The 20468-nt window shown below is 35.8% G+C and overlaps 1 protein-coding gene across 1 annotated transcript in view; it reads left to right on the top strand.

The window, feature by feature from the left end:
* LOC117330914 (sodium- and chloride-dependent glycine transporter 1-like) overlaps window positions 1–20468 on the top strand; it is a 47000-nt gene that overhangs the window by 16296 nt on the left and 10236 nt on the right. The window contains exons 4-9 of the mRNA XM_033889472.1: window positions 9808–10144; window positions 14103–14235; window positions 14679–14813; window positions 15148–15251; window positions 15814–15938; window positions 16776–16888. Coding sequence (XP_033745363.1) covers window positions 9808–10144; window positions 14103–14235; window positions 14679–14813; window positions 15148–15251; window positions 15814–15938; window positions 16776–16888 — 947 coding nt within the window. The remainder of the gene's footprint in view (window positions 1–9807; window positions 10145–14102; window positions 14236–14678; window positions 14814–15147; window positions 15252–15813; window positions 15939–16775; window positions 16889–20468) is intronic.

Here is a 20468-nt window from a genome sequence, read left to right as displayed (position 1 = left end):
TTGGGCCATACAAACTTTGTTATTAAGCAATATGAAATCTGTAAAATGAAGTTTAAAATCTGCAGGTGGTAGCATGTATGAAGAAGGTAGCTTTGCCTTTTCATTACATAGTACACCCACGTTGTTCAGGAACCCAGCTTTATACAATATGCAATGCAGAGGTACTATTTACTATTATGTTAACGTTGTAAGGGTATTATTTAGCTAATTGAAATGTTATCCCCAAGTTTTCGTTGCTAATTGAAAGACTTTATTGGACAAAGAGGAAGTCATAACAGATAAATGCTTTAGGTACATTGTTTGTTTTTGTTTGTTGGAGGGTGCACAGAGTATTGACAATAAAATACAATAATAATATGTTTTTGCAACCATGGCAGCAGCTTGTGAGCAAGATCGAGGTGGAGGCCTGATAGGGAAATTTATGTTTGTGTCAAAAATATATGGCTAATCTGTGCACTACAAGTAAGTGGCTCTCTCCAAAAGAGTCTCGCATAACATATTTTTGTCTGGTCAGATTGGCTTAAACAGTCTTCATTCAGAACATGACAAGGAATCAGATGCTATTGATGTATGGAAGGATCTTGATTATGGTGAAATTCATTACCCTGTGGAGCATTACGCTCCCCACAGCCCCTACCCCCCCCACCCTCAAAGTGGGGGGTACTTTAATTACTATACAGTCAAATATTGTTAGCTTGAATCTAATAATTTAAAAACTGACGGTAAAAATTTAGTTCTGACAATTAAAATTCTATACATAATGATATAAGTTATTTGTCTTGAGTATTCCAGGTAATTTACTGAGTTTATTTTATGCATAGAATTTTGATTGGAAGGACTATAGGTGGACATATTGGACAAAATGTTAACGATCTTCAGACCAAGACTAAAAGTGTGAAGCTTTGGTGAGGCTTAATACCAAAATTATGACATTCATAACTAATTTTGATCAGATTGTTGGGGTACAATGGTCCAAAATGGTGTTGCCAATAGGAGAAATTTTTGACACTTCATACATAATTCAATATTTATTTCTTTAAGGTTGTGTGGGACTTCATTTTGATGTTATCTATTGTGAGCTTAATATCATTCAGTAATGCAAGTCAGATGAGTGTTAATTAAGGCCCCTTGGCCTCTTGTATATATACCTAGGTATTGTATACTTCACTGCCATTAATGCTGGGTAGATACAGTGTAGTCCTTTACAGCCGGGGGATCAATGGAACATGAATGAACATGTACACACACATATAAGGCATCCATACCCCATTGTTTATTGGATCAATCAGAATAATTGATGTTTCCACTTCCTGCATTCATCAAATAAGGGTAGATGATTGGGCAAATTATTTTAATTTGCAAATTGTTTGTTGTGGCAATTTATAGCAACAAAGCTATAGAATTAGATTTAAATATCATTTCATTTTGCAAAAAGTAGAAGCATGGTGTGTGTTTGGGTGGGGAGGAGGTATAATGCATAGCGTGATGGTAATCAGTTGAGCTTTCAACATGGATGATCAGATAAAATCGGTTAGTGTTAACCGATCAAGTTTCGTTTATCAATTGGTTAGCCTACCATTTCATAATTCTTTTAGAAATATTACTTTCTCTATACTCCGGTATTGAATAGGCAGAGTTTGCGGTCATTTTGATTTTTGTAACAAAGTCATAGGCATGTAATTGATTAATTGACAAGGAGTTATTACAATTGTTTTGTTTTGGAGATGATTTTGTGTTGGAGACCTGCGTGTTCACGTTCTAGAATAGCCTAGGGGAATTTTATCTCTGGGTAAGATTAACGTTAAGGTGTGGTATCTCACATTGTTAAGCTGTTAGGTAATAAAGCAATATACCTGCATAAAGGGTATGGTATGGCCTGGTACAGGGTCTAAGAACGGATTAGAACTATGACATAAGGATCTCGTGTAAACTGTACATGTGGTACATGTACATGTATACCGTGAATAAACAATGGTTGCTATCAACTGTTCTTCAAGCGTTCACGCCTTGTTGTGTTGCATTTTATACTACTAGCTCAGGGTTGCCAATTTGTAAGTAACCCAATGTGGGAGATCTCCCACATTATGCTTTTTCAATGTTTGAAACTTACTTGATGACGTCACGGCGTTTTATTAAATGATTTAATGTTGTAGAAAAAACATGAGACATTAACAGATATTTAAGACATTTATTTAATATATCTCCTCATCTGGAGCAAGCTGGTAGTCAATAATTTCCTCCTTATGTGAATCTTTCTCCTCATCCTTGATGACATCAAATCTAGCTGCCAGTTGTAGAACTAAAAGAAACAAATAAGTTTCAAAGAGGACAGGGACTTGAACTTGGGACCTACAAACTCTTGATGGACATTGCAACCATTTGAACTACCTTGCCAGCAATGTTGGCCCTATTCAGTACCACTGTACATTTCTCCCTCCTTCAATAAAGTCTTAAACCCTACATGAGACCTTATACCGCTGTAGTGGGAATTTAGTTATCGTCTAATAAATGCATTACAACCAGACCGAGACTTGAACCAAGTACCTGCGTACTTTAGACAGACGTTTTAACAATTTGAGCTACCAGTTCTGCTACACAATCTTTGGTTGATTGCACTACATCAAACATGGGTGATTATCTTTCTCCCAGACTGCATTTGAACTTGTGAGTCTAGTGCACTATCATCATCAGAGTTAATGATCCTATTGTGGAGAGGTTATGCTCTTACTTCAAGGCATGTGTGATGTCCAAAGACAGATATTATCCTTTCCGTGCAGCTGTGGCTTGTTAGAGGTTCTCCAGACTAGTCCTTGTAAAATTCACAACTTATTTTCTTAAACTCTTGTGCATATCAACATTTTTTTCTCAAACTTTTGTGCATATTGCAGTCTTTTGTTTTTATTGTATTCACAAAGGATCTTACATTTACCTCCCCATACAATCTTCAATTTTTATAACCAGCGCCAATATGTAATTTTGTTGTGAGCCTATCAAATTATTGAACTTGTTTGGTATATTAAAACATGACATGACACAAGTGTAAGATTCTATTTATCATGTAACTCGTATTCATAGGAATATGATTTTCAAAAACTTCCATCAATTTTCATATGAGTCCTACAAAATTAATACAGGGACAATTGCTTGACCTTATTTATGAAATACAAAGTCATGATAACCGTGTCGGTGTTTCACTGCAGAAAAAGTTAGTTATGTGATAATCATTATATCAATATGTTGGAGGTTTATGATTGATGCTTAATCAAGTAAAGTTAATTAACGCAGAAATGAGTTTCCTGCTTTTAAAATATGAAATAAATTTTCTAGAGTTCCCTGAACATTGAATTTGTGCTTGTTTCAGTCCCAAAATTCCAATGTGGAATTGCATATTTTGTATAACTTTCTCCTGCCTTCTGCTGTCGGCTCTGGTTGAGTTTATGAATATAATCCAGGGATTATTTTGGGTTACCAAATGGATGGGTAATTTTCAAGGAAAAGAACTACAGTCGAATCTGTCGAAACGACCATCTCTATTTAGCGACCCTCTGTTCTAAGCGACCATTTCAATTCCTCCCGAGCGTTTTCGCTATATATTTTAACTCTATTAAGCGACCCTCTGTTTACGCGACCAGCGGCCAAAATTTTTCGTTCCCGTGATAAAAATAACTCTCCAATAAGCGACCAGAAGTCTCCAAAATGCCTTACATAACCATTTTCGCCTTAATAACACCCAAGTAGTTTTACTTTTCGTGCAAAAGGACGGGAGATGAGGCGAAGTGACCGTCTGGAATTCTGACGATTTTCAGATGTTTTATATACGATATATCAATTTGCATGCGAAATATAACGATGAAGGAATGCATAAACAGTTAACTTACTGTTTAATCGTGATTTGTTATCTTTTTTGAGACATTAAAACAGATATTTGCCAGTGAAAAACTCACCGTTTTTAAAGTAGGAAATGCAGGAACGTAAATAATAATCGGAGCGGAAATCCGGACCAAGATTTCAGGAATTAAAAAAAAATATATATAAATAATTTGAAAGTAATCTTATTAACCAATGAAATATATTTCTCATGTTAAATCGATGTATTTTGCTATGCTGAAAGAATTTCAAAAAATACATATAGTGATGAAAAATTAGCACAGTAATAATTATTAAAAAAAAAATACACAAAAAAAAAAAAAAAAAAATTTTTGTTTTATTCAAAGTGGTGGTTCATTTTTCATATATATTATAAATCATTATTGCCAATTTATAAAGCGAATAAAAAGCTTATGAACCTTTATTAAATTTAAGATACCATCTCTATTAAGAGACCACTCTCCATTAAGAGACCGTTTTTCAACTTCCCTTGAGTGGTCGCTTAATACAGATTCGACTGTACATGTATGATATCTGTAATATAATGTATGGGCCATGTATAGAAATTCAAAGGATTTTTAGCTCACCTGGACCGAAGGTCCGGTGAGCTTATGTCATAGCGCAGCGTCCGTCGTCCGTCCGTCGTCCGTCCAACCGTCGTCCGTCCGTCCGTCGTCCGTCAACATTTGCTTCAAATCGCTACTAGTCAAAAAGTTCTAACTGGATTTTGACCAAATTTGGCCAGAAACATCCTTGGCAGAAGGGGAACAGATTTTGCATAAATGGTGACTCTGACCCCCGAGGGGCCAAAGGGGCGGGGCCCAATAGGGGAAATAGAGGTAATTCCTTTAAATCGCTACTAGTCATAAAGTTATGAATGGATTTGAACCCAATTTGGTAGGAAACATCCTTGGGGGAAGGGGAACAGATTTGCATAAATGGTGACTCTGACCCCCGAGGGGCCAAAGGGGCGGGGCCCAATAGGGGAAATAGAGGTAATTCCTTTAAATCGCTACTAGTCATAAAGTTATGAATGGATTTGAACCCAATTTGGTCTGAAACATCCTTGGGGGAAAGGGAACAGATTTTGCATAAATGGTGACTCTGACCCCCGAGGGGCCAAAGGGGCGGGGCCCAATAGGGGAAATAGAGGTAATTCCTTTAAATCGCTACTAGTCATAAAGTTATGAATGGATTTGAACCCAATTTGGTCTGAAACATCCTTGGGGGAAGGGGAACAGATTTTGCATAAATGGTGACTCTGACCCCCGAGGGGCCAAAGGGGCGGGGGCCCAATAGGGGAAATAGAGGTAATTCCTCTGAATCGCTACTAGTCATAAAGTTATGAATGGATTTGAACCAAATTTAGTCAGAAATGTCCTTGGGGGAAGGGGAACAGATTTTGCATAAATGGTGACCTACCCTCGAGGGGCCAAAGGAGCGGGGCCCAATAGGGGAAATAGAGGTAATTCCTTTAAATCGCTACTAGTCATAAAGTTATGAATGGATTTGAACCCAATTTGGTCAGAAACATCCTTCGGGGAAGGGGAACAGATTTTGCATAAATGGTGGCTCTGACCCCCGAGGGGCCAAAGGGGCGGGGCCCAATATGGGAAATGGAGGTAATTCATTTAAATCGCTACTCGTCATAAAGTTATGAATGGATTTGAACCCAATTTGGTCTGAAACATCCTTGGGGGTAGGGGAACAGATTTTGCATAAATGGTGACTCTGACCCCCGAGGGGCCAAAGGGGCTGGGCCCAATAGGGGAAATAGAGGTAATTCCTTTAAATCGCTACTAGTCATAAAGTTATGAATGGATTTGAACCCAATTTGGTCAGAAACATCCTTCGGGGAATGGGAACAGATTTTGCATAAATGGTGACTCTGACCCCAAAGGGGCCAAAGGGGCGGGGCCCAATAGGGGAAATAGAGGTAATTCCTTTAAATCGCTACTAGTCATAAAGTTATGAATGGATTTAACCCAATTTGGTCAGAAACATCCTTGGCAGAAGGGGAACAGATTTTGCATAAATGGTGGCTCTGACCCCAAAGGGGCCAAAGGGGCGGGGCCCAATACAGGAAATAGAGGTAATTCCTTTGAATCGCTACTAGTCATAAAGTTATGAATGGATTTGAACCCAATTTGGTCAGAAACATCCTTGGGGGGAGGGGAACAGATTTTGCATAAATGGTGACTCTGACCCCCGAGGGGCCCAATATGGGAAATAGAAGTAATTCCTTTAAATCACTACTAGTTATTAAGTTATGAATGGATTTGAACCCAATTTGGTCAGAAGCATCCTTGGAGGAAGGGGAACAGATTTTGCATAAATGGTGACTCTGACCCCAAAGGGGCCAAAGGGGCGGGGCCCAATAGGGGAAATAGAGGTAATTCCTTTAAATTGCTACTAGTAATAAAGTGATGAATGCATGTTCTAAAAACAATTCTTGAGGACTTTCAGACCTTAGATAGTCTGGACTTCATTAATCTTTATAGCAGTTCCGATTCCCACACTATAACCATATATAGCATTGTTTGAGATTTACAAATAAAACAAATTGAATATGAACATTATTTTGACATTTGGTCTAATTCAACCAGGTGAGCGATACAGGCCCCATGGGCCTCTTGTTTTCTGAATCATGTGGGTCATCTAGGAAAATTATGGGCGAATTGTGGGCCAATGTCCCCATGGCCCCCTCCAAAATGATCACTGGTAAACTCAGAAAGTCAATATATAACAGCATGAGGTTGGAATGTCTTTGGATTTTATCATCATTGGTGGCATTGCCTAATGACCTCATCTCAATAAAATGATTCAGATAAAAGGTTTGACTACACACAGCAGCTGACTGTAATGGTAGGCTTGTGGCACCTTTATCCCCCAACCCTCCTCTGTTGTCCAATTTAACCACTAATGGTTAAAAGTATCTTGGTGCCTATATGTATACAACCTGATTCTCAATCTCCTTGCAGTCATGTTTATCCTGTAATAAGTCTAGAGCACCAACTCATAATCTGTGACATGTGGTTTTCCTGTTCATTTTGGGTATCGGTAATAACCACACACATGTACATGGCAGACATTGGCAATGTTTTGGAAAATTACCACATACACGTCTTATGTTGCAGACTTTGGAGATGATTGGAGCAGCATAAGTAGAATTAAGGGGGTATGGGTAATTTATATTGCTGGATTTGACATCCTCGCTTAAAATCTTGGCAATTTCAAGATTTCAGAAATTTGGATGACTCCATTAGGAGAAATTAAATAACATATACAATTTGTAATCTGGCCTGAAATTAGGGACCAAAATATATAGACAAGATATCTCCTTACTTCAGGATTTGACATAGAAATCTCTAACCCTCCTTGTGATATTCTTGATTGTCTAACCCAAGGGTTAATACAAAATATCGCCCAGATGGTTGTGACAGAGAAATACAATATGTCCTCAAGGTAGGGGATGGTTATTTTTCTCCCATCATACTTTTATATTTATGACAATTTAAAAAAAAAAAAAGGTAATTCAACACAACTATGTTGACATGACGTGGTTGAATTGTCAATATGACGTATGGTATTATTGCCATGATGTCTTAATAGATTATAATTGCTAACACATTTTCTTTGTCATACCCTAGGAGGCTAGCGAGAAATCTTTCACAGGAAACAAATCATGTTGACTCACTGAAGTAAGATAAATTGTATTTGATATCATTTGTAATAGACCTGCACCAGCTAGGGATGGGCTTATTACCAGGTATGGGTGGATTATATATGGTGATTATAAGAGATAGGGGTGGGGTTATTACCAGACATGAGTGGGTTATATATGATGATTATAACAGATAGGGGTGGGGTTATTTCCAGACATGAGTGGGTTATATATGATGATTATAAACAGATAGGGGTGGGCTTATTACAAGGTATGGATGGATTATATATGATGATTATAACAGATAGGGGTGGGGTTATTACCAGGTAAGGGTGGATTATATATGATGATTATAAACAGATAGGGGTGGGCTTATTACAAGGTATGGATGGATTATATATGATGATTATAACAGATAGGGGTGGGGTTATTACCAGACATGAGTGGGTTATATATGGTGATTATAACAGATAGGGGTGGGCTTATTACCAGGTATGGGTGGATTATATATGATGATTATAACAGATAGGGGTGGGCTTATTACAAGGTATGGATGGATTATATATGATGATTATAAACAGATAGGGGTGGTGGGGCTTATTACCAAGTACAGGGATGGGATTTATATATGATGATATAAACAGATTAGGGGTGGGCTTATTACAAGGTATGGATGGATTATATATGATGATTATAACAGATAGGGGTGGGGTTATTACCAGGTATGGGTGGATTATATATGATGATTATAACAGATAGGGGTGGGCTTATTACAAGGTATGGATGGATTATATATGATGATTATAACAGATAGGGGTGGGGTTATTACCAGGTAAGGGTGGATTATATATGATGATTATAAACAGATAGGGGTGGGCTTATTACCAGGTATGGGTATATATTGTTGGATTATATACAGTTATTATAAAGAAATTTCGAAGTGCATACATGTATTTAATTAACACAAATCATGAGATGTTTAGGAATCTTATAACCTAGCTGTTCAAAATCATGTATGTATAGATCTACTGAAATTCATGTTGCACAAGTTTTGCAAGGAATTAAGGAACAAGGTGTTTCCTACTGTAAAGCCTGGGTATCGATCAATGGGCGTTATCAAGTTTCAAATGAGTTTTAGGATTGAATAAATCCAATACATGTATATAAAGGTACGGAAAGAAGATCCTGTCTAAAGTGTGTGTGAATATATCAAATCAGGCCATATCAGTACTGTGTATATCAGCATGTTGTCTGTCCCCGCTCACATTAACATGCATGTCACATCACATGCACCAGACTGTTGTTGGTAAAATAAACAAGCTCTGATCGATTTTAGAAACCTCTGTTGACAGATTCCCCTGTCAAACTGGTGTTTTTTCAAAACTATCTGGCCAGGCTGTTTATGATTGTGAACTTTGAGTAACAAAAGTGCATTCAGTGTCAAATGTCTTTAAGAAATGTTCACCGATATAACCGATCTCATTAGGTGCTCTGAAACAGCCACCTTAAACAATATTCGTCAAATTTCACTGGAACAAATTAATTCGGAACTCTTAGGGGAATCAAAATGTCGCTTATTTCTATAATAAATCCTGATGAATTCAGGATAGGACCGGAAATAATTCTTCCCTAAAAACCCTAACAACACACTTGACAACTTTATCTCCTTCCAAGAAGTATTTGTTTGTGATTAAGTAATATGATTCAGGCTTTTATATGTTTGAAGACATTTGCTTAAGATAAATAAATTATAGAAAAACAGTTAAAATTGTACACAATGGCTGGTTTTATGCCTGACTCTCAATATTGCAAACTCTTTTCTGTGCAAATCATTACGCTTGCTTCCTGGTTTACGCAAGGGGAGGTAACTTGTATACATTCTAGTTGATGCGACATTGGAAAGTCACTTCGAGCTCTTGGCCCTCACTCGTTGTATTCTCAGATTTTCCAATTAGAAATCGATAAGTGAAATCTCTGATTGTTTTCGCATTTGATACTTAAAAGGAAAAGGAAAGTAGAGTACTTCTGATTCGTTGGTCATTTCCAAGAATTAGGCCACACAAATATGGCTGTAGTGATAAAAAATAACCAGAGCTGGTTGAAGTGATTGTTCTGATAGCAGTAAAGAGGTTGCATGTTTTAAATCAGTCGATAGTGAAAGTAATCTTTCTTCCTTTGACCTTTGTTTAAGGTGTCAGGCACAGTAAATTGGCCTTTGACCTTTGTTTTAGTCGTTTGGTACAATGAAGTGACCTTTTGACCTTTGTGTTTTTCAGGTGTTGGGTATGGAATGGTGATTATCTCGGGCATCGTTTGTGTTTATTACAACATCATCATTACCTGGACAATTTACTACCTGTACCACTCCCTACGTGCTGTCCTACCCTGGAGCATGTGTAACAACTGGTGGAACACGGACCAATGTTACATACGCACCGGCCCTAACGCCATATCACCAACCAACAACGAAACGACGACGGTCAACAGTTTAAACACCACCTTTTATAATGTTACAACAGGGAATGCGTCTCTGGTCCAGATGGTCGCTGGAAATGTATCCACTGCCATTCAGAATGTTACAAAGAGGATGACGGCCAGTGAGGAATTCTGGGAGTAAGTGATCACGTTAATGAAAAAAATCATTCACTTAGAACAGAGTGATGTATGGCTTTTAATAATAGACATTATGTTTATCTATACACTGGGTAATTCTTTGATTAATCAGAGGATATGTAATTCCCTGATTGGGATAGCAATGAACATCAAAAACCTCTACAAAGTACCATGTGTATACTGATATCGAGATGTAAAAATGTACACCGATTGTATAGTGTCAAATATCACAACCTAACCATCAAAATATCATCAGGTTTCGAATGCGGTAGTAATGCACATGGGAGTCACCCAGTCACTTCAGATGGCTTGATGACATTTTAACTGTGTTTGTAATGCATATGAATCGTTCTATTGTCATAGTTCAAACATTATTGTTTTGATTTCATAATACGTAGCACTGTGTCATCAAATTTCAAATGTCAAAACATTATGCTTGGCGTTTATTTGTAATTTATCAAATTTCATGAAATGTTATGCATACATGACCTGACTGTAAAATGTGGCCTGACAGGAAATTGCTGGTACAATTGATGTGATAGATACCAAAATTAGTTATCCTATCAAATTTATCGGTAATAAGTCCGTGTCTGGTGATAAGCCCACTTATAATGTATATATATTTAAAGTTTAATTTTGCCCCCTGGCCTGGGCTTTTCCTTCTATGACAAGTGATGGATTCATATACATAATTAAGTGTTTATTTTAGTACATGTACATGTAACCCAATGAGTTTTTTAAAAGTCCATCTCTCCTTTTACCAGTGCACATAACAAAGCCTTAAAAAAATTAGGTCACAGTTACTATATATAGAATATTGGTGTCCTCTATGTACCCATTTTCACTCATCTTTGTTTACAAAGGGTATTAAATACGATCCTCTCCTTTTCACGTGAAGAGTACTTGATCTTAGCACTTTCACCCCTACTGACCATATTAGACTTCAAATGATGAATGAATGGCAGAGTCCACTAAAGTTTCTTAGGGTTGAAAGGGTTAAGTGAACTGTTGGTAAGTGAAGATGCTCTGTACCAAGGTTATTTTTGTTTGCTGTGAAACTTTTTACTTTGTATATGTTTCCAATTAGCTCCTGGTGTTAGGGGATTAGTAAGGTTTTCAGTTCCCTGTTACAGTATATAGGAAGTATATACCTCTAGGTATTATTGTAAAATAAGGAATAAAGAAAGAACATTTTGAAGTTTTTACGATGATTTGAAGGTTGAATCAAGAATAGATTTCATACAGAAATGAAATGAGTGGTACTAGTTGATGGTTAATCAAACTGTGTTGATATGGGCTGAAGGATACAGGAAGTATGTGGGAGGAAACCAGAAAAATCGGAGAAACCCACATGTATAGCGGCTGTGTATTCAGATCATGGAAGAACATGTGTATATAAATATATGCTCATCACTGTGCTTCAATCCAGACTGTGCTACCCCAGCACCTAGTTGTGGAAGTGTCTTCATAAATATTAATTAGATTTTACTCCAGATATTACAGTAATGAGGGTTTGGGGAAAAAATTTAAATTATACAAAAATATAATCTACATAATCAATATTCTATGTCAAGAGGACTGCATACATGGTCAATATTTTATCCGTCAATATTTTATGTCCGTAACGTGATAACAGTAACGAGATCTCAATCCCTGATTATATTACCTGGGCTGTTGGGCGAGGTCGTTAATTAAACGTTTGTATCCACAGGGAGTCATTTAAATTGTTCCACGGAGGATTCTTCATTTTAGTTCTAATGGAATAATGACCTGGAAATCAGGTATTTAGTATCTACAGAGTAATCACTGTTCAGAAACATCCTGTGGAAATATTACAGTAACACTAAAAGGCCAAATTGCTTTAAAGACTATCATGATCAGATTTTGGTGGGTATTATGGTCAGAGTAAAAAAAAAAAACGTCAAACAGCACACTTGAAAGCTTTTGGACTGCATGATTGGGTTACTGTGATGCTGGACTGGTTGGGTTACCGGATACTGGACTGGTTGGGTTACTGTAATACTGGACTGGTTGGGTTACTGTAATACTGGACTGGTTGGGTTACAGTAATACTGGACTGGTTGAGTTACTGTAATACTGGACTGGTTGGGTTACTGTGATACTGGACTGGTTGGGTTACTGTAATACTGGACTGGTTGGGTTACAGTAATACTGGACTGGTTGAGTTACTGTGATACTGGACTGGTTGTGTTACTGTGATACTGGACTGGTTGGGGTACTGTAATACTGGACTGGTTAAGTTTCTATCATGCTAGACTGGTTGGGTTACTGTAATACTGTACTGGTTGAGTTACTGTGATACTGGACTGGTTGGGTTACTGTAATACTGGATTAGTTGGGTTACTGTGATACTGGTCTGGTTGGGTTACTGTAATACTGGATTAGTTGGGTTACTGTGATACTGGACTGGTTGGGTTACTGTAATACTGGATTAGTTGGGTTACTGTGATACTGGACTGGTTGAGTTACTGTGATACTGGACTGGTTGGCCCCAGGGTTACTGTAATACTGGACTGGTTAGGTTTCTATCATGCTGGACTGGTTGGGTTACTGTGATACTGGACTGGCTGGGTTACTGTGATACTGGACTGGTTGGGTTACTGTGATACTGGACTGGTTGGGTTACTGTAATACTGGACTGGTTGGGTTACTGTAATGCTGGACTGGTTGAGTTACTGTGATACTGGACTGGTTGGGTTTCTATCATGCTGGACTGGTTGGGTTACTGTGATACTGGACTGGTTGGGTCACTGTAATACTGGACTGGTTGGGTTACAGTAATACTGGACTGGTTGAGTTACTGTGATACTGGACTGGTTGGGTTACTGTGATACTGGACTGGTTGGGTTACTGTGATGCTGGACTGGTTGGGTTACTGTGATACTGGACTGGTTGGGTTACTGTAATACTGGACTGGTTGGGTTACTGTGATACTGGACTGGTTGGGTTACTGTAATACTGGACTGGTTGGGTTACTGTAATACTGGACTGGTTGGGTTACTGTGATACTGGACTGGTTGGGTTACTCTAATACTCGACTGTTTGGGTTACTGTAATACTAGTACCTGCCTAGTTGGGTTTCTGTGATGCTGGACTAGACAGAAGCAGATCACGGGTCTAATAATATGGGAAACTGAAACACCCAGTAAAATTGACCCACATGACAGGTTACCCTGTACCTTTTCATGACAGATCAGAGAATGAAACTTAGTTGCCTAGGTGAAAGGCAAGTGCATTTTAATTATCCTCACACCACCCGGCACCCTAAAAATAAAATGACTATATATATACATGTCACATAGCGTTCCATCATAGAACATGGCTCTGTAAATGTCACGCTAGCCACCGCCTTCGGCCCACGCCAGCCGAAGGGTTTATGGTTGTAATTTCAACTACTACCAAAAATACTAGTCTTACTGTATCTTATTGTATTATTTAGTACTGTTTATATATTATGTGATTGTATCTGTATTCTCTGTGTCTTGATAAAGGGACGGATGGCCTCGAAAATTTGAAGTTAGAATTTCCTCTTTGCCCCATATTAACATCTCAAGTAATTTGTATCCTGCAGATATACAGTACCTTTGTAAGGAGATTCAGTGTTATCCGGATAATTACCATTTATGTTACTTATTGACAAATATATATATACATATACAAACTTTCCTGAAGAGCAGCAAGAGCTGTGAAAGCGCTAGAAAGTTTGTCGTTAAGTTTTGTTTTGTTATTTTGATATACATACAGTATATAATATTCAAATATATAAATAGTACATTTTTAATTAGTAAATCACTCACTCACACACACCAGCAATATTTGGATATCTAGATGGAGTTGAGATATCTTTGTAAACCCCTACTCACTCTGGTTTTTTCATTCCTTTGTGTATGAGAAGTAGGTTAGAACTATAATGATGATTGTAATGGATGTGTTACAGGAGAAAAGTTTTACAGCGGACAGCCGGGATAGACGACATGGGAGAACTGAGGTGGGACCTCTTCATCTGTCTTTTCATTGCCTGGGTAGTCATCTTCCTCTGCCTGTTTAAGGGTGTCAAGTCTTCTGGGAAGGTAAGTCCATAGTGATTTCTGTTTGGATTCCAGTTACTTTATGGTGTTTGTCTAGGACTTGATAAGTTTAATTTGAAGTAGAATATCTGTGCTGAAAAATTTTAAAAGATCTTATTCCTGAAACCTAACTCCTTGTTCCTTTAAATTGTTTAAATTAAAGTTTTGCTGTAACTTTGAAAGTCAAATATTGTTTTCATGATCTGGACTATATTTGTTGATTCGGACTATATTTTAAACTGTTTCAACTTCATTAACAAATTACAAGGCATTTTGTTTAAATATCCATTACAATTGATGAAATTCATTTAATTTTATAAATGTAAATTAAATTTAATAAGGTATATGATCAAGTAACGTAGAAACTGAATCAGGTATATCATTCATGTTCCGAAAAAAACTTGGAAATTAAATGATTGTGCATCATGTATCTGCTGTTTTTGTAGGTTGTGTATTTCACCGCCACTTTTCCGTACCTCGTGCTGCTAATTCTTCTTGTCCGGGGACTGACACTACCAGGTGCCGGGGCTGGCATTAAGTTTTACTTAATCCCTGACTTTAACAAACTCAAAAATTTTCAGGTAAGATTTCTAATGCATGTAGCATACTATGTACTGAGGGAGAGCAATTTTCTGTATTACATGTACATATTCATTGACCCTAACAACCTTTTCTGTGTTGATCATGATGAGCCTTTAAGGATATACAGTTTAATAATGATGATTACATGATTACACATGGATGTATATAGATCTGTAACTATACAAATTTACTGTAATTCATGTTGACGAGTTTTCTGTGCTTCATGTTGTGGCTAAATGAGAAAAAATCTTCAACATGTCGCTCATCAGAGAAATAATTCTGCACTTCATGCCTCCGAAGTGAAATTAGGATTTGAATTTCTGTGGTTGGTAGGTGTGGGGGGATGCTGCAGTACAGATCTTCTACTCCATTGGACCAGCCTGGGGCGGTCTTATTACCATGGCAAGCTACAATAAGTTCCATAACAACTGTTACAGGTCAGTGTTTTTACAATATCTATAAAGTGAAATATGGTAAAGATGTAGTTTAGGACTTCATGGAAAGTTTGAGAAAGAAACGAACTTATATATGTCTGTTAAGTTTTATGATATCTAACTTTGATAAACAGATGGTTTTATGATGTCTAAAGTGATTTATAACATGTAGAATCTTATAATATCCTATAATGATTTTAGTTTGACAAAGAAGTTATGTTAGGTCATATAAAATTTGATAAACAAGTTATTTTATGTCATGGAAAATCTGATAAAGAAGTTTTTTTTTTATGTCAAGTAAAATTTTATAAAGAAATATTTTATGTTATGTGAAGTTTGATTAAGAAGTTGTTTATATCATGCAAAATTTGATAGAATTTATTTTATGTTATGTGAAGTTTGATAAAGAAGTTATTTTATGTTATGTAAAGTTTGATGAAGTATTTTTACAAGATGTGAGATATTCTGTATCCTAGCTTTAAAATACGTTTCTATATGTCATCGTGTTCTCCGAGTTATCTCTACTACTTACTGATTATTATAATCTGGACTAATTGTTTTATAGGGATGCGATGATCGTACCATTTGTCAACTGTGCGACAAGTGTGTTTGCTGGGCTAGTGATCTTCTCTGTGTTGGGATTCATGGCCCACGAAACGGGAGTGGATATAAAAAATGTGGTTACTCATGGTATGTAATGTTTAAATCATTTAAATTCTGAAGTACTCACCGGATTATGTCTTTACATCTATAGATATATCATTAATGTCTCAAGATCACGAACAGCGTGGAGTCTAAAAATAAAATCCTGCAAAAAAATTAATTGAAAATCCAACGAGCTTGAGTCATAAACCAGTAATGAATACTAATGGCCTGTCCCTTTGTTGCTTCAAGGACCTCGAGAACTTTGAATTTAATTTTCTTTTAAATTTCCATCATGTGTTACAAAACATAAATTCAAGTAATATTTACCAGGTCCATACAAACTTGAAAAGCATTGAAAATAAACATATAACCTTGAAGAGTAGAGGTAAACGTTAAGTTCTAATGATATTGTATGTCAAGATTTCAATTTCATTCGGGGGGAAAAAATATGTTATTTGAAAATGTTAAAATCCCCCTCAGCAACTGAATTTGAAATACCTTGGATTATGATTTGAAGGGTTTTGAACCTAATTGTATACAGCAATATTTGTATTAACCTTCAAGTGCCTGTCTAGACTAGTACAGTGCTACTAAGGAAAACAAGTATTTAAGTGGGGCAAAGACTGCATGTATATAGTACTACATCAAACTGATGAATCACGTTACATGATAAAGATATATATATATTCTGACATGATGTAATATAATATGCCTGTTTTTTAGTTCAACAGTGGAAAATTGATGGATAATATTAATTATCGGAATAGGATATCTGTCCCATATAACTAATAACAGCTTAACCAGTTTTATGCTCAGTAAGAAAAATAGCCGGATTGTTTGTAATTGTTTACAATATTCAATGAGTAACTTCTGTTATTGCAGGCCCCGGACTGGCATTTGTGGCATACCCAGAGGCGATGACAACACTACCTATCTCCCCTCTCTGGGCTGTTCTTTTCTTCCTCATGTTGTTTACGGTCGGACTCGATACCCAGGTATAACCTTACACTGACACATGGTCTATAACACACACAAAATAGCTTCTAGTGTCATAGCTACAATGTGACCTCAGCTGTCATATAGAATTCAGAAAAAAATCAATATTCTTACCATAGAAATGAAGCTTATGGACAAAGCTAATATTTCACTAGTCAAAAATAACTACAAAAAAAAGCTTATGGACAAAGCTTTTTATTTCACTAGTCAAAAATAACTACGGAAAAAAAGCTTATGGACAAAGCTTTTTATTTCACTGGGCAAAAATAACTACAGAAAAAAAAGCTTATGGACAAAGCTCTTTATTTCACTGGGCAAAAATAACTACAGAAACAATATTCTTCTCGGAGAAATAAAGCTAGATAAAGCTAGCAATTTCACTTTGACAAAAATGAAAATAGAAAAAAATATTTAAGCAGTTTCTTTTAAACAAAAGCAAAGTTCCATTTTAAATTGAGAGTTTGTGGAATTCTTATCCAGGGAAGATCATAATTTGCTTCATGCAAGACATTTGCTTCTCAATGGTTATGTATTCATTAAATATGATTGGAAACAGACAGCAACCTGTCAGCATTATTGATAGAAGTATCAAGATATAAGTTTCCTGTAAATGTTTTCAGCATACTTGAAGTTTGATTAAAGACCTCAGTAACTTAAAGTACAAATAAAATTTATGTCTTATTTGAAAACCAGTTTGAAATGTTAGCTGGATATTGGCACAGAAACTGATGGTATTGAAGAAGAGCAAAATATCTGGTAAACATTCACACCTGCTTCCTTCCATATGACCACTAACTTATATTATTAATTATTATTATGTGATATAACCTATATAGTTATCCACTATATACAGTCATAGAGTTTTACTAACAAGTTACGATTTATAAGTTATGTGGAAAATCTAAAATGACCAGGCCAACAATAAAAAAAAAAATACTGTTCATATAAAAGATATAGTTCTAGTATATTGTTTTATTTTTCATACTACAGACTGTCTCTTGTACGTAAAATATTTATCATGCAAGCTGGTAAAGCATTTTAGTAACCTAGAGTTACTTCCCTTAGTTTTTCACAGGTACTGCTAGTAGAGTTATTGCCCTTGATCTAGTAGAATAGCTACACATTCTGAAGGCATTTTATATATCGGTAAATGCAAGGATTAAATAAAAAGGAAAGGAAAATATTGGGGATATACTTTAAAGTTGACACGAGGCCACAGTGCAGTTAATTATAAAATTAACCTACCATTGTTTCATATCGTATTTATTCCCTTGTATACATAACTAACATTTTTGTTCAAAATGATCTGCAACACTAATTTTGTAGTACAACAGAATTACCTCCCTTTGTATTTTTTTCATATTGGAATTTGCTACCTTTAGTTCATTTATTGTTTTTTTAATTTTCATTTTCTTTTCTTTTCAGCAGTGATGTATTTGATTTTGAAAACAAATTAATGATTATTGCCTTACAATACAAAGATAACATATACATTTTTTTTCTAAGTGATTAAAATTACTATCTTTTGATATAATTTACTTATCTTTTGTTATGATTTAAGTGGAGGTAATTCTTTGGCTTAAAAATCCAGAAAATATATCCCCCCCCCCCCCCCCCCCCCCCCAACTTTAGATTGATAAAATGCCTTTCCTTTCTTTCTAAATGATTGCTTATAATGCCCCCATAAATGGATGGTGGCAAAGTAGTATGTGTTTATGTTGCCTCGACTTTCAATCTCAACAAAAAAAGACATTGAGACTCATTAATATGCACTGTATAAATCCTGCTGTCTTTTGCAGTATTTAACATGTGATTGCATTTTATTGGTCAGCATGCTAATGTTAAAATTTATTTCATAATTTTAAGTTATGAAGATTTGACAGAAAAAAATAGATACTTTTCACAGAGAAAATGTTTTCACTTTGCTTTGGCATTTTTACGTAGCAAAAATATTCAGTTTTTTTTCTCCGAAGAAATAGTAGAAAAGTGAAACCATTTTCTTTCTGTGACAAGCATGATTTCTTCTGTTTAATTTTCAAAAGTAGGGTTTATTAAATTAAGAAAATAAATTGAAACCTTCATGAACAATAGAATTTTTAATACTTTTACATGTTATTATACATTTGTCTACTGATGGATTTTTGATTGCTGAAATTAACATTTTTATGAAATTGGAATGGTGTAGAACCTAGTAGAAGTTTGATTTACACTTTTGACATAAAGATGTGATTACATACATGTATATACACAAGATGTCTACTGCTATATATGTAAGTTAATCATCATCTATTATTTTCTCTTTTGTGTAAACAGCTTTGTAAAGAGCCTGGATAACGGGTCACAGGTAAAATCGCAATATGAGAGTTGGAGAGATTTTGTGAGATGTTGGAAGTGTGTATGCATACATACCAAGTATATTTTTCCTTTCCTCAAACGAAAAATTATAGATGAAAATTATTTGATGGTTTGGGTAAACGTTATTATCATATGTATATGGTTTATACATCTAATAGTGTTCTGTATGGTTTCTGTTTATGAAATGCAAGCTTATGACTTCAAGATCTGCCTCACGATCACCTTGAACTTACCGTACCGATTCCTTATACCGTGTAAGTAGTGGCTTCCAAACATATCGTAGCTAAGTAGTAATGTATATTACATAGTTGTCTGCCCTTTTTTTCCGTTTTATGAAAATGGGATGCATGGTTTTTTAAATCCTGCCATTTGAATGGGGAGCTAAACCTACAGGTTTATTTGTATTTTCGCTAAAATAAATTTCGCTCAAAATGGTTATACTTTAAAATCATCAGAGGATATCAATTTGTTTACATTATTTTATTTAGAATTCGATATTTACTTGCACCAACTGAAAAAATTGAAAGCATCTAGTGTATGATAGGTTAAGTGTGTATGGTACATACTGTCTTTATTCTAAATCATATAGAATTCATCTCTTAACATGATGAAATATACTTGACAAGCTTCAAATCTATAAGCTGTGATTTTATGGAAGAGTTAGGATGCTTATTTCAGAGTCGGAGCATAAACTGTTTCCGGAGCATTACAGAAATTAACGTAGGGAGAGCAACTCTGATTGATAAAGTAATGTGTCAAAAAAAATTAAATGCGAAAGTGAGGGTCATTTTAATACCTTGTAAATAAGAGGATGCCCAAGCTTCAAGCTACAACCTAGGGTGCGAATGTTTCTGCATTAAAAGTTTTTAAATTGTTTTAGAATAATTTAAATTATATTTAATACACAATTTTTCATATATCGATTCTGATAAATTTCAATATGATAAGAATTATAGCCGTTAAACTGGTAATTAAAGTAAATATTATGAGGAATTTTGTGTCTGGATTTACCCTTATGACGAGTTTTGTGGTAACCTCTCCCATTTTGTATCTTACCTTACCAGCTTCGGATGCTGACCGAATACCTGAAGACTAATCTCGTCAAGACCCACACTAAGTCACTCCATCCAACCGACTGTCTTGGTTTGCTGTGTACCGTATGATAAATAAAATATCATATTCGTATCCAAACACTCATTTCAAATATATAAGAGGTACCTTCTA

The sequence above is a fragment of the Pecten maximus genome, chromosome 7 (assembly GCF_902652985.1).
Source record: "Pecten maximus chromosome 7, xPecMax1.1, whole genome shotgun sequence".
NCBI classification, from domain to species: Eukaryota; Metazoa; Mollusca; class Bivalvia; order Pectinida; family Pectinidae; genus Pecten; species Pecten maximus.
The sequence above is the reverse complement of the archived record's forward strand: the minus strand, read 5'-3'. Positions and strand labels throughout refer to the sequence as shown.